Raw genomic sequence first — 27,496 nt, 5'->3', positions numbered from 1 at the left:
CCCTGTGCAGTCCCCTCGCAAAAATCACAGTTTTCATATTTTTGCATTATATCTCCAAGCTAATTTCAGCCATCCCAACCAAAATGTACATCAAGAGATTATATAATTAAAATTAGGCAATCCTTTGTCTCTTTTCAGTGTAACAGATTTATCTTACCACAAATATCAAAAAGTTATTCCAATCTTGGTAGGATATTGCCATACTAAAGTTTAAGGTTTTTGAATCTGACACCCGACAGATGAGAAAAGTGATTAGCTGATCGTGCCTTCTGAGTTTTGAACTGCAGAAAACTTCCGATAAAATTGTAAGGACATCAAATAGTAACAGTAATACTCTCTTGTTTAGTTGTAAAATGTTCTCTGGAAAATATTGGAGAACACCGTTTAAGACTGGAGAATATGTTGCAACTATTTTATTAATAATATCCTGAGTATTCTTTTAGTGATTAGAATCTAGTCAATGTATACATTTCTATTGGAAAGGGGTTAATTTTCATACTTTTGTGTGTAAGTGGGGCTATTGAAATTATTTTGTAATTTAGTTAAAAGGCCATACAAATTTTGCCTCATTTAAGTAACAGTTTTCTCAGTTGGATGTATGTTTCTTAAAGACTACTATTAGTGTTTTAACTGCTACTTATTTACCTTTATTCAAAATTTATTCCATTTTTTAAACTTTTATTTTAGATTCCGGGGTACATGTGCAGGTTTGTTATATAGGTAAACTCGTATCACAGGAGTTTTTTGTACAGATTATTTCATCACGGTACTAATCCTAGTACCCAATAGTTGTTTTTTCTGTTCCTCTCCTTCCTCTCACCCTCCACCCTTAAGTAGGCTCCAGTGTCTGTTGTTCCCCTCTTTGTGTCCATGAGTTCTCATCATTTAGCTCCCACTTATAAGTGAGAAAAACAGTCACAACAAAAGCAAAAATTGACAAATGGGATCCAGTTAAACTTAAGAGCTTCTGCACAGCAAAAGAAACTATCAACAGAGTAAACAGACAACCTACAGAAGGGGAGAAGATATTTGCAAACTATGCATCTGGCAAAGGTCTGATATCTAGCATCTATAAGGAACTTAAACAAACTTACAAGAAAAAAAAAAACAGCCCCATTAAAAAGTGGGCAAAGGACACGAACAGACACTTTTCAAAAGAAAACATACATGCGGCCAACAAGCATATGAACAAAAGCTCAATATCATGGATCATTAGAGAAATGCAAATAAAAACTTTTTAATTTTTTTAAAGAATTTAAGGACAACAGAACTTCAGTTCTGGCTAGGCACAGTGGCTCATGCCTGTAATCCCAGCACTTTGCAAGGCCAAGATAGGAGGATTGCTTGATGATAGGAGTTCACGACCAGCCTGGGCAACATAGCAAGACCCCATCTCTACAAAAAATTTAAAAATTAGCCAGGCATGGTGGTATGTTCCTGCAGTTCCAGCTACTTGGGAGGCTGAGGCGAAAAGATCACTTGAGCCCAGGAGGTTGAGGCTGCACTACCGCACTTCAGCCTGGATGACAGAGTGAGACCCTGTCTTGAAAACAAACAAACAACAAAAAGAACTTTGGTTTTGATTACTCAATTATATGAATCTGATTTTCCATTCAGATCCTTTTTTTCTTCAAATTTTGTAGAAAAGTTTAAAGAATGGTACTGTGAATACCCTTATCCATCTACTTAGATTCAACAATTATTAACATTTTGTCACATTGCATTATTTGTTTTTCCTTCTATCTTTTCATTCCCCTAAACATTTTGAAGGTAAGATACAAGCATCATGACATTTCACCCCTAAACATACCAATCCGTGTGCTTTTTTAAAAGTAGAAGGGACAACCTAAGACATGGTAGGTGAATATTTTCAGCTTCACTAGAATTTAGAATAAAAATGCAAGAGGTTGTTTTTTGCTCCTTTTAACCATTCAAAAAATACTACAGCATATTTATAACATGAATTAGTACCACATATAATGAGAAAATGCTGTGAAATGTCTGATTTATCGACATATTTAATACTAATAATAGTAAGAAGGCACATCTGTAGCATGTATTTCTATGTGCTGAGCACCATACTAGACATATTATCTCTTTTAATCTTTAAAATAATTCTTCAGGTTAGGTATTTTTGTTATTCCCACTTTGCAGACTAGTAAACTAATGAGTCTGACTCCAGAGCCTTTCTTCTTTCCACAGCACCATGTAAAACAAATATCAATAGTCTCTATCAATTAACCTAAATTTATTTGGAGAAAACAATGTGCCCCAACTGGTGTATAATTTGTAAAAGACACAGGTTCCTTTCAGTGAACCTTTTTGCTCCTTGTCACCTATTCCCTAAAATTAACGTTATGTCTTTAAATCCTCTTAAAGAACAGATAGAAGTTGAATGAGGAAATTAAAAAGTATGGACGAGTCAGATGTGACTGATTGCATTTAATGATTTTATTTGTGACAGCATTAGTATCCTAAATAAGGGAAACGTGAAGATGTGTTTCCACACTGATGGTTAATAAGTGTGAAGACTGATAACCAATAATAATTGGTAACCATAAAATACTTCAATACAATGAATTAATCCATATGAAATGAAAAAGAGCTATATGACATAAAGCAAGTGTTGAGCAAGCAGAGCTCTTCAAACAAGTACAAATTTACTTAGCAATAAAATTCAGTAGTAAATGAAATGCAATTATGGCACTGGAGAAAAACCTCACAGAGTTTGGGATGAACCAGGTTTGGAAGGACAATGTACTCACACTCTTTCATACACCCTCTCATTGCATGCACATACACATAACCACGTGAATTTGTGAGCAAAAACATCCCCTGACCTTTCTACCCACAACACATATGTTAGAGCTGCTCCATCCACACCCAATGCCTGACTCTATAGCCTGGACCTCCTGCCTTCTTCCCATGCCATTCGTACTTGTGCCCTTTCCCTCCTTCAGCCTTCCTACCCCCTGCCTAGGTCTCCCTAAATACCTTCAGAATACAGGGAATCCGAGGAGGTCTTCAGGTCTGCAGACTGCACTACCTTCATGCCAGGATATGGAGAAGGGGCAGAAATGGGAAAGCAATGAGGGATTCAAACCAGGTTGTGAGCTTCTGATTACTCAGAGGATAGGAACTGGGAATTCCCACAGCCAGCTCTCTGCCCAATTCAGAATACCTGCAAGGCAGAGGTCTTGACAGACTGTAGGCCTCCAGTTAGAGTCTGGATCATATTTTCAACACAGGGCACATGAGACAGTTGGCCATGATCATCAAAGACCAGCTGTGATGAGAGAAAGGGTTTCTGCCTTGGGGCCTGTAAAAAAAGGGTCAGGAAAGGTCGAGGGGCTAGATGTCAGTATACATTCCTCAGCATCTGGCCCTGGACTGCCTGCCACCTCCACACATGCCACCCACCACCTCACTTGAAGGATGTTGGCCACAAAAGAGGTTATCTGCTCTTCCAAGACAGAAATGAGGCTCTGACAAATCATGTAGTCGACCAGGCGGGCAAACTTTCCCAGCTGCAGCCACCAGGCCTCTGCTTGCTTCAGCTTGTGCTCCAGTTGCTTGCGCTGTACCCTCTGAAGGTATATGGAGCCTTGGCCTGTCCTGATCCTGTCGCAGTTTTGTACTCGCTCCTGTAGGCCCTGTTGCATGTGGTATGTGTCCTCGTGAACCTGTGAGCATAGAGTGGAAACTCACCAGATAGGGGGATGGAGAGCAAACCAGCCACCCACAAGTCTGTGCAAACTCTCAGGTCTTGGAGTCTGGGACCTAGAACCTAGATATACATATGGAGGGCTCCTTTTGAGTAGAGTTTACCCTACCCCACCCCTTCAAATTTTATTTGACCAGAGAAGATGTGAAATAGGGAACATATATTGAGAGGTCACAATGTGCTAATGTGGTAGGCCAGGCCTGTCTACTGAAAACCCCCAGGGTGGAACTCAAATAGAAAATTTGTGTATGTGTAAATATACAGGTTCACAATGCACAGAAGAGACAAAAAGAAAAAGATGGGATAAATAAGGCTAAACAATAATTTCAGGATATGGACTCTGGATAATAATTAGGCTAGGCGATGTGGCCTGCTGAGTAGAATGATATTGGTTTCTATTATAATAGAAGCTGTTTCTGGGCACTGATACAGACTTTCTATTAGAGGAGAGGGAATGTGGAATAAAAGCCTGGGAGCCTTTTTGTGAGTTCTTTCAGATCTGGGAGGTTCCTCAGCCTATAAAGGCTGCTGACAATTGCCAATGCTCTGGGCTTTTACTGTTGAGGAACAGAGAAGAGGTACCAGAAAGCTATGCTTGGCCAGATGGATCCTTTGTCTTCCCTGCTCTCCTGTTCCTTTTGATGCTCCCTAGAGCTTGTGATTAGAACTGATTGGTTCTGTGAATTGTACTTCTGGTATCCATGAGCTCAAGCCCCAATCTTCTCAGACCCAAGCATAAGACAGTTAAGTCCTAAGCACGGGACATCATATACAAACATGCCCTATGCATATGATGATTTTGTATATGAGACTAAGTGAGATGTTTTCTTCCATGTTCTAACAATACTCCCCAATACCCAGTGCTTCCCACTTCATAACCCTTAGTCCAATGCACCATCATTTTGTTATTTATATAACTCATCCACTACACTGTAAGCTCCTTTAGGAGGCGATCTCTGTTACACCTTATTTCATTTTTCTATTGCTTGACACAGTGCCTGGCATGGGGTAGTTCCACAGTAAATGTTTGTAAAAAGAATGTATAATCTCACATTGAAAGAGCCTACTGAGTGCCATTAGGATAAAACCATACCAACGACAATAATAATTGCTAATACCATAGAACGTAATCAGTATACATTTTTAAAGCACCAATACTAGGGGTGATAACAGCCAAATTATGTGAAAAAAATGTTTAGGATGGGCACAGTGGCTCATGCTTGTAATCCCAGCACTTTGGAAGACCAAGGAGGGTGGATCACTTAAGTCCAGAAGTTTGAGACCAGCCTGGGCAACATGGTGAAACCCGATCTCTGCAAAAAATACAAAAAATTAGCCAGGCGTGGCGGTATCAACTGCTGTAGTCCCAGCTGCTCGGGAGGCTGAGGTGGGAGGATCACCTGAGCCCGGGAAGTTGAGGCTGCAGTGATCCCTGATCATGCCACTGCATGGGCAACAGAGTGAGATTCTGTCTCAAAAGTAATGATAACAATAAAAAACTTGGAATTCTATACCTAGCCAGAATATCATTAAAATTTGAGGATAAATAAAAACATTTTTAGATATACAAAGACTCAGAAAATTTTCCATCCACAGATTCTCCCTTAAAACAATTAGGAATAGTATTAATATATTCCAGGCAGAGGAAAATGAATCCAAGAGGATAAAGTGTTCTACAAAAGATTTGATGGGCAAAGAAATTTGTGAGACATATTGTTAATTTTAAGTAGTGCTATGGCCTGTGTGTTTGTGTCCCTCCAAAATTCATATTTTGAAATCTGAACCCATAAGGGACGGTATTATGAGGTGGAGTCTTTGGGGAGGTGATTAGATCATGAGGTCTCCAGTCTCAGGAATAGGATTAGTGCCCTTAAAAAAAAAAAAAAAAAAAAAAAAAGAAGTCCTAGATCATACAGTATTTGTCTTTCTTTGTCTGGCTTATTTCACTTAGCATAATGTCCCCAGGTTCATACGTGTTGTCACTAATGGCATTATTTCCTTCTTTTTGTGACTGAATAATATTTCATTGTATATATGTATTAATATCACAATTTCTTTAATCATTCATCCATTGACGGACACATCGATGTTTCTATATCTTGCCTATTGTGAATAATCCTGCAATAAAAATGGGGGTATAGATATCTCTTTGAGATACTGATTTCATTTCCTTTGGGTATATACACAGAAGTGGGATTGCTGGATCATATGACAGTTCTATTCAAAGGGTTCAAACTTTTAGTTATAAGATGAACAAGATCTGGGAATCTAATGTACAACCTGTGTGGTGACGGATGTGTTAATTAATTTGAATGTGGTAATCATTACACAATGTATACATCTATCAAGTCATCACATTGTACACCTTGAATATATTCCATTTTTATTTGTCAATTTTATTTTTAAAAGGCCCCAGAGAGCTGGCTAGTCCCTTCTGTGGTGAGAAGGTGCCACCTATGAGGACTGAGCCCTTGCCAGACTCTGAATCTGTCATCACCTCGATGTTGGACTTCCCAGCTTCCAAGAATAAATGTTTGTTGTTTGTAAGCCACCCAGATTACGGTATTTTGTTATAGAGGCCTGAGTGGACTAAGACAAAGGAGTAGGTTATAAAACAAGAATGTTCATAACAATCTTGAAGAAGATTCCAGGAGATACCAATATAAGAGTAATGGGAAGAATAGAGGGAGGAAGAGAGAAGGGAAAGGAAAGTATGATCATGCTAAGGTTCTTATTCTGCTTTGGGAGAATGATATGGTTAAAAATTCATACTTGTCATTCATTCACTCAACAAAAATTACTGAGCACCTACTAAATGGCATACCCTACAGTAAGCACTAGAGATATATTAGTGAATGAGTGCTCAAGTCATTGCCCCTCCAGGAGGAGGGAGAGAGACAGCAAACATAATAAATACATAATTTATGGTGTACATAAAAAGGTGGTTAGTACTGGTGGGGTGAGGTGGCTCACACTTGTAATCCCAGCAGTTTGGGAGGCTGAGGTGGGCGGATCACGTGAGGTCAGGGGTTTGAGACCAGCCTGGCCAACGTGGCGAAACCCTATGTCTACTAAAAATACAAAAATTAGCCAGGCGTGGTGGTGGGCGCCTGTAATCCTAGCTACTCGGGAGGCTGAGGTAGGAGAATCGCTTGAACCCTGGAGGCAGAGGTTGCAGTGAGCCAAGATTGCGCCACTACACTCCAGCCTAGGCGACAAGAATGAAACTCCATCTCAAAAAAAAAAAAAAAAAAAAAAAAGTGATTAGAGTACTATGACAAAACAAAAGAGAGTGAAAACATGTATTTTAAAATGAGTTTAAAATATGATTTTAAAATACATGTTGCAAAAACTGAAAGAACAGCAAGCAGAAATGAACAAATCTATAGTTGTAGGTAGGAAGGGATATTTAACATATACCTCTCAGAAACTGAAAGACAATGGAGGTTAAAAAATCATTGTGTCTTGGCTGGGTGTGGTGGCTCATGCCTATAATCCCAGCACTTTGGGAGGGCGAGGTGGGAGGATCACTTGAGCTTGGAGTTCGAGACCAGCCTGGGCAACATGGTAAAACCCTCCCTCTATAAAAGAAATACAAACATTAGCCAGGTACGGTGGCCCATGTCTGTAGTCCCAGTTACTCAAGAGGCTGAGGTGAGAGGATGGCTTGAGCCCAAGGGGGTGGAGGTTGCAGTAAGCCAAAATCATCCCACTGCACTCCAGCCTGGGTGACAGAGTGAGTCCCTGACTCAAAAAAAAAAAAAAAATGTGTCTATAGAATATTTGAATAAAACAGTGAATGAGCTTGGCCTAATACATATTCTTTTAGGCTGAGTTCCCCAGAAGCAGACCCTGAGACAGGGATTGGGAGAAATGTGATTTATTGAAGGAATGATCTTCAGGGAAACAAGAGCCTCTAAAGGAGTAAAAAAAAAAAGCAGAAAAGAGAAGGGGAAAGTACCCAGCAAGATCTCAGCTAAATTCTATTTTTGGTCTCATCTGGAGTGGGGAAGGAGGCTTGGAATGTTCCAATCGTATTATAGAGTTGTCATGCCTTGAAGCAAGTAAGGAAAACACAAAGGCTGAGGAACTGTTCCATATGAGAGAGACTAAACAGAAGTGAGCACTAAATTCAATACATAATTCTGATTTGGATCCTGAAGAACGAAAAAATATAGTAATAAAGGACATTATTAGAACAATTGCCAAATTTTGAATAAAGATTGGAGATTAGATGACAGAGTTGTATCAGAGTGAAATTTCCTAATCTTTGAGCATTGTACTATAGTTATAAAATGAAATGTCCTCATTCACAGAAAAAACATACTGACATATACAGGAGTTGCCATGATTTGAATGATTTGAATGTGTCTCCCAAAAGTTAATGTGTTGGAAACTTAATTGCCATAGTAACAGTTTTAAGAGATGGGGTCTTTAAGAGGGCTCAACCCACATGAAGGGATCAATGAGCTAAGAGGGCTCAACTCACATAAAGGGATCAATGTTCTGATCATGGGAGTGGGTTAGTTATGATGGGAATGGATTCCTGATAAAAAGGATGAGTTTTGCCTGATTTCCTCTCTCCTCTCTCTGTCTCATATTCATGTCTCATCAGTATGTGATACCCTTCACCATGGGATGAGACTCTTGCCAGATGCTCTTGGACTTCCCAGCCTCCAGAACCATGAACCAAATAAACTTTTATTCTTTATAAATTACCCAGTCTTTGGTATTCTATTATAGCAACAGAAAACAAACTAAGACAGGGGTAAGGGGGCTGATGCCTGCAATTGACTCTCAAATTATTTAGAAAATAATGTATACATGTTTAGAAAAAAAGAGCATAAATGATAAAGGAAATGGGAAAAATAATCTATATAAAGGGTATGTGAGAGTTTATCTTACTATCTTTACAATTCCAATAAGTTTGAAATTATATCAAAATACAAAATCACAGAAGGAAGGAAGGAAGGAAGAGAGGGAGGGAGGGAGGAAGAGAGGGAGGGAGAGAAAAAGGGAGGAAGGGAGGAAAGAAGGGAGGGAAGGAGGGAGAAAAGAAAGGAAAGGAAAGGAAAGGAAAGGAGGGAGAGGAGAGAGAGAGGGAGGGAAAAGAAAAAAAATAAGTGTTGGTGAGAATGAAAGGCAACTGAGGCCAGGTGCAGTGGCTCACACCTGTAATCCTAGCACTTTGGGAAGCCAAGGCAGATGAATCACTTGAGATCAGGAGTTAAAGACCAGCCTGGCCAAGATGGTGAAACCCTGTCTCCACTAAAAATATAAAAATTAGCTGGGTGTTGTGGCTCACACCTGCAATCCCAGTTACTTGGGAGGCTGATGCAGGAGAATCACTTGAACACAGGAGGTGGAGGTTGCAGTGAGCTGAGATCACACCACTGCACTCCAGCCTGGGAGACACAGCCAGACTCACACCTGTAATCCCAGTACTTCGGGAGGCTGAGGCAGGTGGATCATGAGGTCAGGAGATTGAGACCATCCTGGCTAACACGATGAAACCCCGTCTCTACTAAAAATACAAAAAAAAATTAGCTGGGCGTGGTGGCAGGTGCCTGTAGTCCCAGCTACTTGGGAGGCTGAGGCAGGAGAATGGTGTGAACCCGGGAGGCAGAGCTTGCAGTGAGCCAAGATTGCACCATTGCATTCCAGCCTGGGCGACAGAGTGAGACTCCGTCTCAAAAAAAAAAAAGAATGAAAGGCAGCTGGAAATCAGCATCACTGATGGAAATGTAAACTGGTACAACCACTCTGGAAAACTGTTTGGCAGTATAAAACATATATATATTCTATTCTAGCAGTTCCACTCCTGGCATATATATCCCAAAAAAATAAATGCTTATGTCCACCAAAAGACATGTACAAGAATGTTCACAGCAGTGTTATTCATAATAGTAAAAAACTGGAACCAACCCAAATGTCCACAATAGAAGAATGAATATATAAATTGTGGTCATTCATACAGTGAAATACTACGTAGCTATACAAAAAGAGTAAACCACTGCTACCTAGAACATTATGGATAAATCTCACAAACATAATGTTGAGTGAAAAAAGGCAAAGAGGAGCACACACTGTCCAATTCTAGTTATATGAAATTCAAAATGAGACAAAATTAACCTGTGGTGACACAGGTCAGAGTACTGGTTACCTCTGCGGGGGTATCAATGAAAGAGGCACCAGGGAGCTTGCTGGGGTGCTGGAAATGTTCTCTATCGTGATCCAGGTATATAAATATATAGCAATACAAATACAAATGCAAAAAATTCAACAACTGTACAGTTAAAATTTGTCTACTGTATATGAATTATACCTTAATATACAAAATTGACTACTGAATTTCAAAAAGTTATAACTATTTTTATAACATTAAAGGTGGGATTGAGGAACTGAGAGGTAGAGAAAGGCTGTGGAGCAGCTCACCCCCATCTCCTGCCTCATTCAGCTTGGTACAATGGCAGGTCCAGCATTTATTGTCTGGAAGCTAAAGGCCACTGCCTCCTTTTCACTCCTGCACCTTGGCTTTAGGATCTTGACATTGCTAATGCCTTTGGCCCCTTTCCTCTAAACCTCCTGAAGAGAGACTATGAATTTCCTTTTTTAGCCACTCTTCTAAAACATCCAAAGAAGATATCACTGAAGAGTCCAATCAGTGCAAACTCGTAAAAATGCAGAGGCTCTTTGTGCAAAGACGTTCAATAATATCCCCTAGGTTCCTGGGATACATCAATGAACAAAACAAAGATCTCTACCCTTGTGGAGGTTACAACCTATCATGAGACATTAGTAAAAATAGTAAGTAAATTATATAGTATTTTTAAAGGTGAGAAGGAAGACAGAAAAAGGAAAACAGAGTAGGATAAAGAGGACAGGTAATTCTTAGAAGGGGAAGGAATTTGACTATTTAAAATTTTATGAAAATGTTTTATTACGGGTATTTTTAAATATTTAAGATTTCAACCAGAGCAATCAACAGAAGTTATTGCTTCCTCCTAGGAATAGAAATTCCTTGCAGTCGGCCGGGCGCGGTGGTTCACACCTGTAATCCCAGCACTTTGGGAGGCCGAGGTGGGTGGATCACAAGGTCAGGAGATCAAGACCATCCTGGCTAACACAGTGAAACCCCATCTCTACTAAAAATACAAAAAAAATTAGCCGGGCGTGGTGGTGGGTGCCTGTAGTCCCAGCTACTTGGGAGGCTGAGGCAGGAGAATGGCGTGAACCCGGGAGGCAGAGCTTGCAGTGAGCCGAGATCGTGCCACTGCACTCCAGCCTGGGCGACAGAGCGAGACTCTGTCTCAAAGAAAAAAAAAAAAAGAAAGAAAGAAAAAGAAAAGAAATTCCTTGCAGTTGAGGCCATTTTTGAGACTTCAGAGTTCTGTCCTTTGTGATTAACCTCCTCTGATGGAGTTTAGAGCAACATGTAGAACCCAAAACCTGGCTCAAGCCAGGCAAGGTATGCCTCCTTCACATTAATTAGTTATTTTCACAAAATCTGAGTGGGCCTCCTCTCTCAGAACCGGACTATCTATACATGGTAATTAGCCACAGTCCTGTGTGAATATCCAGCCCCACCTGACAACAAACCATGATAATAGACCATGGGCAAGAGGTCAGTACACAGGAGGGCCTCCCAGAACTCTAGGCAGGGGTTGTGCATCACAGATGCAACGTACGCATAATTAAGAAGGACTCCATCATTGCATCCTTCCACTAACTACAGTGGCCTTCCAAAGGTTCAAGATAGATTCAAAAATAAGCTCAGCAGCATAAAAGACCAGGATTCCTGTTCTCAAATTCCCTAATTCCCAAAGGTCAGCATAAACAACAGACAAAATAGACATTCATATATTCCTTCTCCTCCCTGCTCCTAGGTCAAGATCAACCCTTAGGGAAAGGTCTAGTTCAAGCCTCTGCACACCTGTTATTGATTCATCCATCCTAGAGCAGAAACTGCTGTTGCTGGGCAGGAAAATGACTCTGATTCAACTGTAGAGTCCAGGTCATACAGTGGATTCCAGGAGAAACTTAACTAAGAGGAGGCTGAAACTCTGGGGAGCTCAACTTGGGGAAGAGGTCCACAATAAACTAAGAGCCTCTTACCAGTCGAAGAATGGATGTGCAGAGGTTTAGGCAACGATGGAGCAGCCGTAGAGCCTTATGCTTCTCCTCGGCTAGAGCCTTCTGCAGGTCCAGCAGCTCATAGCACCGATCCAGTTCCTGGGGTAGCCAGGACACAGAGTGTAGCTCCTGCAGAAGCCTAGAATCAAGGACTAAGCTGGTCAGAGCTGGCATCCCAATCCTTCCTTGGATACCTTTGACCTCTTCTCAGCCTAGCTTACCTCAGACTGCACAAATATTTATAGAGATTGTAATATTACCAACAGTGACCAATAGTGACAGCTCCCTCTCGAGAGTTCTCTGAAAGAGTATAAGCTCAGAAAGCTGCTTTCTCAGCTATACAAGCTGAGAAAAGGCTTGGGGTATGTGCAAGTGCTTATACCTAGTGATCTCTCTGCTAGAAGAGAGGGTCAAATAGGTACCAAGGTCTGACTTAGAAGGAGAGACAGCAGAGGCTTCTTCCTTGGAATAGAGAAAGCTAAAGGTCCTAAAAGTCTAGGTGGACAGGTAAGTTTTAGGATCCAATGTGATGAAACTGGAACTTCTCTGTGGGCTGCCCATCCCTGAGGAAGCCCAATCCTGTTATCCATACCTCCCAAGCCCCAGAGAACTCCACATCTGTAAACATCCTTGAAAAGGATAAAGACTCCTAATAATCAGACAGGATGGTCACAATGGGCATCATTTATTCAGTGTCTACTGAGAGGTACTGAATGTGGCACTTTGTATTCACAGTCTCATTTAATTCTCATTACAGAATTAAATCTAGAAATCTTTATCCGAGTTTGAAGATCAGGAAACTGAGGCTCAAATACTAAAGTCCCTTGCTAGTACTCAAGGTTTAATAAGATTTGTCCAGTCTCCCAAGCCCTTATGCTCTTAATTACACCATGATGATTAGGCCAGACTGGAGGATGAAACTCCCTAGAGCAGAAGTTGCAAACTGGGTTAAATTCAGATGGAAAAGTTTTTCAAAATGAGTCACTAAGAGTTGGCTAGCATACAGTGTTTTAATAAAAATTTGAAGGTCTGGTGTGGTGGCTCACGCCTGTAATCCCAGCACTTTGGGAGGTCGAGGTGGGTGGATCACCTGAGGTCAGGAGTTCAAGACCAGCCTGGCCAACATGGCGAAACCTTATCTCTACTAAAAATAAAAAAAATTAGCTGGGTGTGGTGGTGCATGCCTGTAATCCCAGCTACTCAGGAGGCTGAGGCAGGAGAATTGCTTGAACCCAGGAGGAGGAGGTTGCAGTGAGCCGAAATCGCGCCATTGTACTCCAGCCTGGGCAACAAGAGTGAAACTCCATTTAAAAAAAAAAAAAAATTTCTTTTGAGTTAAAATTTGGTTGAAATTTGAGTTAAAAGTGAGAAATTTCATAACAAAATGTGGATTTCTAGGAAATCCTGAAATGTAAGGTAGCTGATCACACTGGACCTATATTCCCAAACAGCAACAATTAGTAATTAGTTGGAACTGAGTAGTGACTATCCTCTTTAGATGCAGTCTCCAGATTGCAGTTCCCATGCTTCCTAATGTCTTCCACCTAAACCACTGCATTCCTTCAATACTTCCTGCTTAGGCCCTTTAGGCAACTGAATTTGCAACTCCTGTCACAGAATATACCTAAGAGTAGCTGAGGAGTCATGTAGGGAAAGCAAGGAAATACTGAAAATAGGAATGACCAACCTTTTCCAAAAAAAAGAAAAATAGAATCCAAGTAATATCTTGGAAAGAACAGAGAGTTTGGATTCAAACAACTGAATTAGACCCCCAGATCTGACATTACACATAATTACGTGAGTGCAAGTGGTTTAAGATATATAATTACCTGGAGAATATTGCATATATTCTCCATAGAGAATATATTCTATTCATGAAATAGAATATAATCTAGTTCAGAATATATGTTCAAAGAAAAAACTGGTTATTTAACAGTATGTAAGGTATGATCACATTTTGTGTATGTGATAGAAAAAAGACTAGAAAGATATGCAACAAAATGTTCATAGTGGTTGGTAGGATTAAAGGTTTTTTCTTAGTGCTTTTTTGTATCTTTCAGATTTTCTACAACAAACATACTATTACCTTTAGTAAAACTAATTTTTAAAAACTCAATGAAGTTGTGTTTTTAATACCTCACCTGCTAATATGGAGTAGCCCAGCTCCAAAGTGGGGCACAGCCAAGAGCAGATGATTCTCTAGGAATTTCTGGAGTCGATGCAGCCCCTGTAATCTCACATTCTTCTTCCAACTAGAAATTAGAGGTCAGTGATAATATACTGTTGCTGTCATCCATTTCCCCCCAAATCACATATCCGTCATTACCTACCAGGTAAAGGACTTGCGTAAGAGGCAATACTTAAAGAATGGAATGAACTGGAGCTGCTGCCAGAGAACACAGTGATGGTGCCAGGTACCCAGCGTCATCGTCTCGCTACCTTCCACAGGATGTACATGCAAGATCCCAAAGGGAGAGAAGATGTAGTGCTCGGGATTCACCTTGTCGGGTGGCACCACCATCAGGCTGTAAGGCCTTTAAAAAAAGAGCTCTGATCAGTGAAGGCCCTGGGAACTTGGTCAGACTTTAAGAGACCAAAGGAGGATACAGGAGATGAAAAAGGGAAACAGGAAGGCAGGCAGAAGAAAGGAGAAAAAGGGGCAGAATGATTTTTAAACTAGAAAGATGAAACAAATATTATTAAGAAGAAACCGAAGCCAAAGGTAGATGGGAAGAAAGAAAAAGGCACCTAGCCAGCTCCAAGAAGTTCACATCTTCAAATGCAGATATCTTACATCCCATCAGATCTAAGACACTGTCCACCGTAAGCTGCAGCATTATCTTATGAAATGCTAAGATAAAAATGCTTCTAATAAGATATTCCATCAATTTGTAAGATGCATCACAACTTTAGAGATGATGAAATGTGAAAAATCCTCATTCTAGAAATGATAAAATACACATATACTTGGGTACTGAAAGACATGCAGAGATAATCAGAATGTTATTTGATGGAAAAACTGAGATTGGAGAAAGGCAGAGGAAGACTAGAAAATTCAAAACAGGCAAATAAAGAGGAAAATTGCAACCTAATGAACTAGACAAGTACCTTCAGAGCCATCTTAAAATCTTAGTTGGTCTTGGGTTCTCTTACTTCAGCAAAATGCACCTATATCCCACATTAAATGCAATATATATGGATTGATATAATAGGTGTATCTAGTTACAGTAGGCCAGTTAGCATAATGCTATGTTTAGATACATTTAATAAAGCATTTCTTAATTTTTATTTTTCAGTTTTCTTTATATAACTCAGAGCTAGCAATATTTTTAAGCATTACATATATTTTTAGCAATTTAAAAGCTGTATCCTAAGTCCTATAATGTCTAAGAGATAAAATAGCTCTCCTCTATCATCTCTCTCAACTTTCTAGAAAACATTGTTAAGCAAGTGACTTAAGAACTTTTAGATAGATACCAGAATGGACACACTAAGTCAAGTCATACAAAAATCTTGTTTTGTTTTTGACAAAGTTACTAAAGTTTCTTAAGTATAGTACTCATATCCCCAAATTACAGATAGGAAAACTGAAACAAAGAGAAGTTAAAGCTTTGCCCAAGACAGTTAAGGGAAGAATACAGGATTTAAAACCAAAGTTACCTGACTCATGCCCCCTCCTTTAATCAGTGGGCCATTTAGCTTCCCACAGTGTAGCTGCCTATGTTAACTGAGCCCTGGCTCTTCCCAAGAGATATTTCCTTTTCCTATGACCTACTTAATGGAGGCTGCTGTTTCTGTGTAGGGCCAGGAGTTATACAGTACTCTTCTCATTCCCAATGGCCACTACTCCTTTGGAGGATATTCACTCATTCTACAAATGCTTATTAAGGCAAGCAGTGTGTAAGCCACTGAGGATACAGCAGTGTTCAAGAAAAATCCAGTCCCTGACTTTATGGAACTTAGTTAAACCATTTATCAAGTTGTCCCTCTGTTCAAGTATTGTGGTCAGAGATGGGGACATAAAGATGACTTCTGTATAGTCCTTGTCCTCAAAGGGCTCAGAATCAACTGGAGTATGACATGATACTAGAGAGTATATGGGGGAAATCAATATCTTCCTGAGTCCCAGAACCAAACATTCAGCTGTTTCCAAAACATCTCAAACTCCGTCTTGCTTGCACCTGAAACTCAGCAAGTTCTGTACTAAACTCAATATCTACCCCTACCAAATCTGTCCCTAATCTGGGCAATTAGTTCACTCATTCATTCAACGAATATTACTGAGTATCTACTCTATGCCAGACTGTTCTAAGCCCTGAGGATACATCATTAAACACAACAAACCCAAACCCCTCCCTGATGGAGCTCTCATTCTACTAGAGAAGATGATAAACATAATTAACAACAGGAAGGGGGAAAAAGAACAGGCAAAGGGAGACTGGCGGTGCCAGGGGAGAAGGAAGTGCAATTTTAAATGGGGTGGTAAGGGTGGGGGAGTGACAGCTGAGCAAAGACTCAAAGAATAAAGGAGGTGAAGGAATAAATTCTCTCCTAAATGTAAATCAAACACTGGAGAAAATGCAATTAAAATTTTGATAAATTCAAACACATTAAAAAAAATCTGTTACATGGCAAATAAATAAATATAATGAAACAGCAAGTGAAAGAGTTCTATTGATGGTGCACTAGAAATTTGGACCAACATTCCCACTTGATAACAACTAGAAAAACTAGGCCAACTATCTGGATAATATATGAACTGGATAATATATGAAATATAATATCCGTATAACACATCAGAGAACCCAAAAATGTAATCCCCCAGCCTTTGGGTCGAGACCCCAAATGGCTACAACACAGGAGTAAAGTGGAACCAGAAATATACCTCCTCTTTGGTATGGGACCTGAACTGCAACTTTTGCTCATTTAGTTCCCTGAGTCTGTTGAAAGCTTGGCTCCTCTTTTCAGTATCTCAGGAATGCATAGTAAAATTGACATTTAACTACCTTTATATTGAGAGGAATTGAGAGGTCCCTCTGTTTGGGGAAAAGCAGCACCAAATGCTGAACTCACTGCAATGGGTTTCCTTCTTTGGCAGATCCTGGCCCTGTAATCATCCATTGCCTTTTTAGTTCTCTTGTCAATAGTTTCTTATCTCTTTATGTGCCTAATTGTCGTTGATCGAGATGCTTCTCTAATTATAAAAGATGCTGATAGTTTAAAGCCCTAAGCTTGTCATTTGCTTTCTGTAAGCTCTCCACTATGGTTTGTAGGCATTCCATCCCACACTGTTACCATTACTATCATTACAGCCATGACAGTCAAGTGTAGCAGCCACTAGGTGTCAGTATCACATTCAACCACAAGTGATAATTTAATTAATTGTGATGCCACTGTGTGTCATGGATTACTAGTATCCTATTTCCCATTAGCAAGGAATTCAGTACTGTTTTAGGCCAAGGACATTACCAAACCAAAGAAGATCCTATATTACAGGCTAGTTTCCTGGGACCACTCATAATACCAAGTACCGTGTTACTCAGGGTCCAGTCAGTAAAACAGAAACCATACTAGGCATTTCAACAAAGTGAATTTAATAAAGAGAATGTGTTTTTAAAAAGATGTCGAGGCCAGGCGCGGTGACTCACGCCTGTAATCCCAGCACTTTGGGAGGCTGAGGTGGGTGGATCACTTGAAGCCAGGAGTTCGAGATCAGCTTGGCCAATATGGCAAAACCCCGTCTCTACTAAAAATACAAAAATTAGCCAGTCATATTAGTAAGTGCCTGTAATCAAAGCTACTTGGGAGGCTGTGGCAGGAGAATCGCTTGAACCTGGGAGGCGGAGATGCGGAGATTAAAGTGAGCCAAGATCGCCATGGCACTCCAGCCTAGGCAACAGAGTGAGACTCCATCTTAAAAAAAATAATAAAAATAAAAATAAAAAACCAGCTCCAGAACTAGAGGAACAAATGGAAGAGGTTCAGGTTATTAGAAGCTATGAGGTTGGAGGAGGGGCCTTGCAGAGTTGAGACTCAGAACTCTGAATGGGGCCGGATGCAATGGCTCACGTCTGTAATCCCAGCACTTTGGGAGGCTGAGAAGGGAGGACAGCTTGAGCCCAGGAGTTCGAGACCAGCTTGAGCAACAAAGTGAGATCCCATATCTACAAAAAATTTAAAAACTAGCCAGTCATGGTTGTAGGCACCTGTGGTCCCAGTCACATGGGAGGCTGAGATGGGAGGATCACTTGAGCCCAGAAGGTGGAGGCTGCAGCAAGCTGTGTTCAAGCCACTGCACTCCAGCTGGGGCAACAGAGCAAGACTGTCTAAAAAAAGAACAACAACAAAAAGAACTCTGAAGGAAAGGGGCTACCAGCTGGTGTTGGTATCTCTCAGGGTTATGAAGAGGCTGATTCAGACAGTGCTGGCTGGGCCAGGCACGTTGGCTCATGCCTGTAATCCCAGCACTTTGGGAAGCTGAGGCGGGTGGATCACTTGAGGTCAGGAGTTCAAGACCAGCCTGACCAACATGATGAAACCCTGTCTCTACTAAAAATACAAAATTAGCCAGGTGTGGTGACACATGCCTGTAATCCCAGCTACTTCAGAGGCTGAGGCAAGAGAATCGCTTGAACCAGGGAGGTGGAGGTTGCTGTGAGCCGAGATCATGCCATTACACTCCAGCCTGGGCAACAAGAGTGAAACTCTGTCTCAAAAAAGAAAAAAAGAAAGTGCTGCTGCCAGGGTGAAAGACCATTGCTGAGGCAATGATGGCAGAAAGAGCAAGCAAACGAAGCAGCAAGTCCCTTCCCCTCTTATCTTGCTGTCCAGTCTCCCAGCACTCTCCATTAATCAAACCTAATAGAAGGCCAGCTGAAAAAAGAGAAAAAGTTTGCAGAATCTCAGCCCCAGTATCACAAAGCAGAGAGGGAGGAGGAGAATTAGAATCAAGAGGCAATCAATTAATAACCAGCAGGATGCTCTCAGTGAACATTTATTAAATGAATTGATCAGTAAATGAATGAATGATATTGATCATTAGTGCTACCTAAGTTCAAGAGATCAGTGTGCACAGGAAATAAGGTTCTTTGGGAGGCTGTATTAGATACTGCTTAAGAGCATGAACTTTTGGATTAACATAGTCCTAGGTTTAAATCCCAGTTACACCACTTATTATGTAGCTTTGGATAAATTACTTAACCTCTTTTATGTATCAGTCCACTCATCTCATATATAGAAATAATAATAGCACCTACCTGGTAGGTGAGGATTAAGTAACACATGTCATGAGTTTATTAGCACAATGCCTAATATATTGAAGAGTTTGGTTAAAGGCAATTATTACAATTATTTCTGGGAGGAGATGGACTTGAATAGGGCTTTTTAAAATAGGTGAGATTTGAGCCAGGCATGGTGGCTCATGCCTGTAATTCTGGCAATTTGGCAGGCTGAGGCTTGAACCCAGGAGTTTGAGACCAGCCTGGCAACACAGTGAGACCTCATTCTACAAAAAGTAAATTTTAGAAAACTGGCCGAGTGTGGTGATTCATGCCTGTAATCCCAGCTACTCAGGAGGCTGAAGTGAGAGGATTGCTTGAGCCAGAGAGATTGAGACTGCAGTGAGCCATGATTGTGCCACTGCACTCCAGCCTGGGTGACAGAGTGAGCCCTTGCTTCAAAATAATAAGAAGAAATTTTTAAAAGTAGGTGTGATTTGGATCTAATGAGAGGAAGTGAATAAATGTCTCTTGAGTCATGGGGAAGGAGGAGACCTGTTTTTATAGCCCCGTAGATAAACTAGAGCCAGGAGGTAGATGTTAAAAGAATGCAGATTTTGATTCAGTCTAAGGAATAAGATACCTGGAAAAAAATTTTCCTGACACTGTAAAGATTTAAACAAACACATGATTCTTCCATTGGAGTTGGAATAGATCACCATAAAATTTACTTCTAAGGCTATGAACAAATGTTTCTATCATTCTAGGATAGAATAAAAAAGAAAGAGCAAAACGTGAGAAAAGGATGTGTAAGACAAAAGGCTGTGTAAGCAAAGGGGAGTGAAGGGGAGGTAGAGAGTGGAAAGGAGGAGGAGGCTGAGGAGAAGGGAAGAGAGAGGGACACTAGAGTCAGAGGAGGAGTATGTGGAGAAAGGACAGGGAGAAGGGTGCGCACGTGGAGAAAGAGGAGGGGGAAGATAGCATAGAAGGAAACCAGGCAGGGGGAGGAGAAGGGGCCTGGACATAGGCTATCACCTAAAGTACCGGCTGGGAGCCACATTGAGATAGAGGAAGTGGATCTTCTTCAGGTATCTCTCCGTCTTCAGAGCAGTCGTCACCTGGCTATCCAGGAAGGAAGTCTCAGGTGAAAAGCCGGTGCTGCTCTTTTGGAAGGCCTTTTCCCTGGGAACTTCATAGTCAAGCTGAGACCTGTGTGACAGAAAATCAGGAGAGAAAAGGCAGAGTAAAAAGGTCAAGTACCTTAGAGGGAGGCCTTGCCACTGTTGGCTAGTGAAAGGAGGACTAGATCAGGTGCCTGAGGAGACCTGACGTGGCACTGTCGAGCCTGACTACCATCTATACTCAAAGATACCACATACTGGGCAAATACAGCGTATCATAGAACACAGTTAGGCAACAATATTGACACAAACATGTGTGTGAGCAACCTCTCCCTTTCTGATAAACAAATAATCATTCTGGATTGATTGGAATTACCATGAAGTCAGTATTACATAATACTGTGTACAAATAACGGGAAGACTTTATTTTCCCAACTCATTGCTCTGTAAGCCCACAGTACTGGATTTCCCCTCCCAGCTCAACCTTCTTGGCCTTTCAGATTTAATATCCTATCTTTGATTCCATTATACCTGCTTTCCAACCCTGAATGATCTCCATGCCTGTTACATTTTCTGCTCTTCCCCTACCATCACCCAACCTCTAGCTTCATATTCTTTCCTTTCCTGCCAAGATCCAATGGTGGCCCCCTCAAGCCTGCACCAATACACTCATCCTCTTACTCTTCTGCATTCTGGTCAACAAAATTGGTATGGAAATTAGTTACCAATAACTCAAAAGTGAATGACTAATAATTTTTAGTTGGGGTGACCTGAGAGCACACACACACAAAAAACTCTGGAATGATTTAACTTAGACTTAGCCAGTCAGAATATACCAGTATCATTAACTGACCCAAACTTAGATCAACACAAGTTTCCCCAGGGATAACAGTGCAATCCTATTCTAGAATTCATATCAACAATATGGTTTATAACCTTTATACATATGTCCTTGATGAACTGTTGTGTTGGATCAGGACATCTTAAATGGTATAATTGCTCTTATAGGTTCATTTTCTCAGCAAAGTCCTATATTATATAGTATATTCAGAAGATCACAAAACCAAGGACATTTGCTCCTCTACGGGTTCCTGGTGTCCAATCAGCTGTGGGCTCATTCTGCCTGATGTCTTCACACAAGTCCTCAGACAGCTACCTCTTTCAGGCCTCTCAAACTGCTATCCCTAACCCCATGCAAGCCCTGCTGAGCTCCCAGTTCCATCCCATTCTCTGTCTCCTTCTCTGCCTGGAGAAAGCTGAAGTTTTTAGCCATTAGCCAATTCCCTCAACTTCAGTTGCCTTCCCCCACACTTATCTGTCCCCCGATTTCAGAGGAAGAGGTATCCTTTCTTCTCTGTAAGATTGATTCCTCCATCAGTGCTCTGGACCCCTTATTCTCTATGATATATTTTTAATCTACTCTTCTTCTTACCTTAGTCTATTTATTCATTTAGTCTACGAATATTTATTGAGCACCTACTTCTCAAGCACTGTGTTAAGGGATATAAACATCTCTCTATCAAAAAAAAAAAAAAAATCCCTACCCAGACACCAAAATTCTTTCAAGCTGCTGCCCTGCTATTTGTCTTTTCCCTTCAAGCTAAGCTTCACAAAAAAAATCGTAAAATGCGATTTCCACTTCATCTTCCATTCACTCCTCAATGCACCACAATCTAGCTTCCTCCCCACAAAACTTAACCTCTTCCTTGTTACTACATCCAATGAACATTTTCATTCTTCTTACTTGTCTCATTTAACATGTAATACTACTGACTGCTCCCTCCTCCTTGAAACTCTGTTTGATGTTTTTGTTAATCTAATCTAGACCTGAACACTCCCCCCACATGCTTTCCCCCTAACTACACTCCCTCTCTCTCTCTCTCTCCCACCCGCAGAGAAGCAGCCAGGCAAAAGACAGTATTCTTTTGTTTTATAGCACTTATTACAATTTGTAATTATATTTTACTTGTTATCAACTTAACTATATCTCCCTAACTAAACTGTAATACCTCAAGTGAAGGGATTGAGTCTGTCTCATTCACTTCTGTATCCCTAGCAACTTGCAGATCCTAATAAATGTAGCTATCCAACACTTATTGAATGAATGAATGCCTGGCAAACCACTCCGGGAGAACGTAATGCAAATTAAGCCATATTAGCTAGACCTCAGAGGTTTACTGCCAGGTTCAAAGGGAGGGCAAAGAACTTGATCCCTTCCCAACATCTCAGCCCACGCCAATTCAGTCAAGTTCTCCCAGGAAAGGAAACTTGTACTCAAGGCACAGGGCAGCTCTTTGAAAAAGGAAAAGATTCCAATAGGGCCACCATAAATTTATGGCATTGGCCACCTCCCATTAGGGCCCCAGGAGCCTGCCTATCTATCTAACATTAGGCTTTAATGGAAAGACTTGACCCAGCCATAAACTTACAGCAAAAACTGAGGAAGCCAACCTTAATTAAAGGTAAAACTAGCCTTCTTCCCGAACAGTAAATGTGCCACAGACAGCTGCAAAGCATTGTCTAGAAAATGAGGCCAGAGGACAAGGAGAATTCCAAAACTAAAGTTAAAGAACTCTCTTGGGCACGGTGGCTTATGCCTGTAATCCCAGCATTTTGGGAGGCCGAGGTGAGCAGATCACTTGAGACCAGGAGTTGGAAACCTAGCCTGGTCAACATGGCGAAACACTGTCTCTACTGAAAATACAAAAATCAGCTGGGCGTGGTGGCATGAGCCTGTAATCCCAGCTACTCGGGAGGCTGAGGCAAAAGAATCGCTTGAACCTGTGAGGCAGAGGTTGCAGTGAGCCAAGGTCAGGCCACTGCACTCTAGCCTGGGCGACAGAGTGAGACTCTGTTTCAGAAAAGAAAAAAAAAAAAAAATCGAAAGTTAAAGAACGCTGAGAAGAGAAGGTCTCTGTAAGCATTCTGAAATCCTGTAGAGAGCTCTGATAGCCAGATATTTTAAAAAAGAAAACAATAGGGCCGGGCGCAGTGACTCACGCCTGTAATCCCAGCACTTTGGGAGGCAGAGGTGGGCGGATCATGAGGTCAGGAATTCGAGACCAGCCTGGCCAACATAGTGAAACTCCGTCTCTACTAAAAATATAAAAATTAGCTGAGTATGGTGGCACGTGCCTGTAGTCCCAGCTACTCAGGAGGCTGAGGCAGGAGAATCACTTGAACCCGGGAGGCGGAGGTTGCAGTGAACCGAGACCACGCCATTGCACTCCGGCCTGGGCGACAGAGTGAGACTCTATCTCAAAAAAGGAAAGAAAGAAAGAAAGAAAAAGAAAAAAAGAAACAAAAGAAAAACATATCACTCAAGGGACCAGAGTGCCCACACTGGCAGGGCAAGAAGAAGACTCTGGAAGGGTCAAAATGAAATTCTATCCAGTAGTGCTGCCAACTCCACTCTGCCTTGGAGCTGGTTTAAGTCACATAGACATGTGGGAAGCACACTCGGACACACATTCCTCAGGAGTACCTTGAGGGAAAGACCCAACATCCAGGAATCAACTCACGGTAGGCCCAGGCAATGTTCAGTGATTATGAATGAATTATAGAAAAATAATTAAGGAGACTTCTGGCATCATCTAAGAAAAAAATCTGGAAACTGAAAAGTCAAGCTGTTATTCTAAAGCTTTGGCTGCCTCATAGCTGACTTCTGATTTTCATTAATTTCTGTATTTCTCTATGGGGATTAAGACTAACACCACTGGGTTTATTTTGCAGAGAAAAAGGAAGAGGAAAGTAGCCTCACACTAGCTTTGTGTGGAGTTGGGCTAATCCCTGTGATAAACAGAGAGCTGGATCTAAACTTCCAAGTGATCCTAGAGGCACCCATAAAACAGCTCCTTTTTCTTCTCTGCTCAAGCCCTAGACTGAGTCCCTCACTTACCTGGTCTCTTTTCTTCCAACAGGCTCCTCCTCTGCATTGTCAGTGTCACTGCTTTCATACCGTACAGGGATGTCCGTTGCCAGTGCCAAGGGAAGGAGACTAAGTCCATCCAGCCACACAGCCTCTTCTAGGGCCACCTGAGCACCAACAATGCCCAGGCAGCGCTGTAGCTCGGGCAGTGTCAATGGTCGCAGCCAGGTGGCCAGCTCCTCCTTTACTTGCTGCCTGCTCCACTGGGCCTGCACAAAAGGGCAAGCTGGGCATGGGGGCCTGTGATGGAGCCTCCGCTTCTGGGGACAGCAGTCAGCATGGGAAGCACTGTCTAACAAAGAGCTGTCTGGAGGAAAGGCCTGGACAATGGCACCTAGCAGGTCCAGATGGAGGTGGGTTTGGACCCAGGGTGCCCAGCAGTACAGCTGCTCCAGGAAGGGCAGCAAATCAAGGTGGCCAACTAGCAACTCACGATATGGAGGCAGTAGACCCAGTACTGCATGAAGATAGCGCCAAGCTGCAGGGCTACTGTCCTGCAACACAGCTGAGAACAGAGTTCGGAGCTCAGCTAGCAGGAGTTCCAGCACTGTGGGCTGCTCTGACTCAGTCACTGGCTTCACGAACTGCCTCTGTTTCTGCTGGCAGGCCAAGGGCTGTTCTTTGCTGTCCAAGACACATATGGAGTGCCAAGACTTAAGGGAATCAGATGATGTCTCATCAGAAGACAAACCTACCCTCCTCTCCTCTGGGACCATGAGGAGCTGGGCATTCAACTGCTGTCGAAGTGACCTTGCCCATAGCTCAGGCTCCAACTGCCAGTTCCAGGATGCCAGATGCCGGGCCTCACCTGCATGGGCCAGCCCAGCAGAGGGGCCAGAGAAGGGACCTCAGGCTCTGAGCAGGGGATGGTCAGAGTCAATGGGGTTAGGAGGAAGAAAGGACCTGGGACAGGGAAATAGATGGAGCTACAGAGCAGAGCCAGACCAGCAGAGAGCCTTTCCTGAGACCCTCAGGCCCTCCCTACTGCTTCCCCAAAGACTCTGGTAAGGAGCAGGCCTAAGACAGACGTAAGAGCCCTCCTTGCAGAAGAGTTCCTTCTTACCTCCCAGTACCCTGTCCCCCTCACCTGGCCTAGGGGGGTTAGGAGGCAAGGCAAGGGAAGAGAGCCCGATCTGCTGATGAGGTTTCATTGAAGAGTGCCTGCTGGAGCAGTGAATGAACTTAGACTTGAGTTCCAGTCTGAGGCTCACCCTAATCATAGCCACCCATACACGGAGAGACTCGCACACAGACGTGCAATCACCTGAAGAGGCAAACTGACACACCGACAGAGCTCACTCTGAACCTCGGTCACAGCAAGGAATCTGCACTCGAGCTGGCGATCGCCTGAAAAACGGGTTAACAGGTCGTCACTCAAAGGCAGCAGAGCCCCAGTCCCATGACGTCTTCGCCCACAGGCTAAGGAGGTCGTGAAGACAGAAAGCCGAGGAGCAGGCACAGCAAATGATGGTCAGGATGCAGGTAGGGGAAGACGTTAAGAGGCAAAGGAGGGGGCTGGGAGAGCGGGGAAGAGGAGGCGGACTCTGTGGGAGGGGGTCCTGAGGCAGGGGCGAGAGCGGGTCCTAGGGAACAAAGAGAAATGGATCCGGAGCCGAGGACTCACCCGCAGCTCCACCCGCACCCAGCTGTTAGAACCGTTACAAGATTCCAGAAGGACCGAGTCTTTGCCAGGAGCATCCGGGGGAGCCAGAAAGAGGAGGGGCCAGGGTCCGATATGGGCGGAGCCGAGAGGGCAGAGCCCAAGCCTGGAGGGGCAGAACTAGGTTCAACCTGTGGGCTAAGGCTTGCCTGGGACAGGGACCTGTAGAGGACCAGGCGGGGTCTGAACTGCACGTGCAGTACGGTTGACTCGGGAGACTAGCAATCCAGAGGGTGTCCTAAGCAGGTGTTTATATCCATTCGCTGAGTATCTAAACTAGTGCCAGGTCTTTGGTATGTCTTTGGTACTTCCCCATCCCCACCCCCAACGTATCCATCTACCCTATCCCACCTCCCCAAAAGAAGCCCGAATAAAACAAAATCCTTGATCTCAAGGAGCTCAACATCTATTTGGCACGGGGGGAGGGGGATTTTTTGGGGAAGGGCTTATGGAGGGGCTAATTTTTAAAAATTAAGTTGAATGAGGCCGGGCGCGGTGGCTCATGCCTGTAATCCCAGCATTCTGGGAGGCCGAGGCGGGTGGATCACGAGGTCAGGAGATCGAGACCATCCTGGCTAACACGGTGAAACCCTGTCCCTACTAAAAATACAAAAAAATTAGCCGAGCGTGGCGGTGGGCGCCTGTAGTCCCAGCTACTGGGGAGGCTGAGGCAGGAGAATGGCGTGAACCCGGGAGGCGGAGCTTGCAGTGAGCAGAGATCGCGCCACTGCACTCCAGCCTGGGCGACAGAGGGAGACTGTATCTCAAAAAAAAAAAAAAAAAAAAAAGTTGATGATTAAAATAAAAAAAGAAATTCAGCCCACCTCTCCTCTGAAATCAGATTAGTATATCCAACTGCCTACTTAATATCTCCACCTGGAGAGCTTATAGGTATCTCAAACTTAAAATGTCCAAAAGCAGGCTCCTAACCACCCTTTCCCCACCAAAGAAATGCTGCTCCTTTCACTGTCTTTCCCACCTCAGTCAATGGCAAATCCATTCTTTCTGGTTTCTCACACCAAAACCTTGGAGTCAGCTTTGAGACCTCTTCCAAACCCCTTCTTTCTCTTCCCCTCTTCTTTTTCCCTTTCTCTTTCTCTCTCTCCCCCTCCCTCCATAAGGAATCCTTCAGGAAATTCTGCTGGTTGTGCCTTCAGAATATATCCAGAATCCAACTATTTCCCACCATCTTAAGTACTACAACCTTGGTCTAAGCTGCTATCATTTCTCACCTGGGTTTTTCACAGCCTCTGAACTGTTCTCCTTGCCTCAGATCCTTCTCATGCTTCTCACCATTGCCCCTACGATCCATTCTTTTTAGAGCAGCCAGTGATCCTTTTCAAATATAGGTAGATCCTATCACTCCTCTGCTCAAAGCTCACTAATGCCCCCTCATCTAATTCCTTCAGCTGAAGGCCAAAGTCCTATCATGGCCTACAAATTGCTGATAACTGCCTGCTACCTCTGTAGGCTTCTCTTCACATTCACACTCTACTACTGCTGTGCCTGAATCACACCAGCCATACCCCCACCTCACAGACTACACACAAGCTGTGCTGTCTGCTTGTGTATCAGTTAGGAGATTCACAAGTTATGACTCTTATTTATTTATTTTTTTGTAGAGACAGGGTCTCACTATGTTGCCCAGGCTGGTCTCGAGCCTCTGGCCTCTAGCAATCCTCCCACCTCACCCCTAAAGTGCTGGGATTACAG

The 27,496-nt window shown here is 42.6% G+C and overlaps 2 protein-coding genes across 5 annotated transcripts in view; one reads left to right on the top strand and one right to left on the bottom strand.

Annotated features, from left to right (window-relative positions):
• Positions 1 to 25,749, bottom strand: part of DNHD1 (dynein heavy chain domain 1) — a 74,802-nt gene extending 49,053 nt beyond the window's left edge. Inside the window, exons 1-10 of the mRNA XM_055095168.2 lie at positions 25,388 to 25,749; positions 25,211 to 25,284; positions 24,094 to 24,931; positions 20,110 to 20,283; positions 14,188 to 14,391; positions 13,999 to 14,109; positions 11,840 to 11,996; positions 3,429 to 3,683; positions 3,182 to 3,319; positions 2,995 to 3,046 (exon numbers count right to left, since the gene is read on the bottom strand). Coding sequence (XP_054951143.2) covers positions 2,995 to 3,046; positions 3,182 to 3,319; positions 3,429 to 3,683; positions 11,840 to 11,996; positions 13,999 to 14,109; positions 14,188 to 14,391; positions 20,110 to 20,283; positions 24,094 to 24,931; positions 25,211 to 25,274 — 1,993 coding nt within the window. The 5' untranslated portion in view covers positions 25,275 to 25,284; positions 25,388 to 25,749. The remainder of the gene's footprint in view (positions 1 to 2,994; positions 3,047 to 3,181; positions 3,320 to 3,428; positions 3,684 to 11,839; positions 11,997 to 13,998; positions 14,110 to 14,187; positions 14,392 to 20,109; positions 20,284 to 24,093; positions 24,932 to 25,210; positions 25,285 to 25,387) is intronic.
• RRP8 (ribosomal RNA processing 8) overlaps positions 1 to 26,177 on the top strand; it is a 106,954-nt gene extending 80,777 nt beyond the window's left edge. The window contains exon 8 of one of the 4 annotated variants that reach the window (XR_611884.6): positions 24,116 to 26,177. The gene's annotated coding sequence lies outside the window, so the exon portion shown is untranslated. The other 3 variants (XR_004664982.3, XR_001338595.5, XR_004664983.3) reach the window with 3 other exon arrangements.
• The last annotated feature ends 1,319 nt before the right edge of the window (positions 26,178 to 27,496 follow it).

This window comes from Pan paniscus, chromosome 9, assembly GCF_029289425.2.
Source record: "Pan paniscus chromosome 9, NHGRI_mPanPan1-v2.0_pri, whole genome shotgun sequence".
Taxonomy (NCBI): domain Eukaryota; kingdom Metazoa; phylum Chordata; class Mammalia; order Primates; family Hominidae; genus Pan; species Pan paniscus.
The sequence above is the reverse complement of the archived record's forward strand: the minus strand, read 5'-3'. Positions and strand labels throughout refer to the sequence as shown.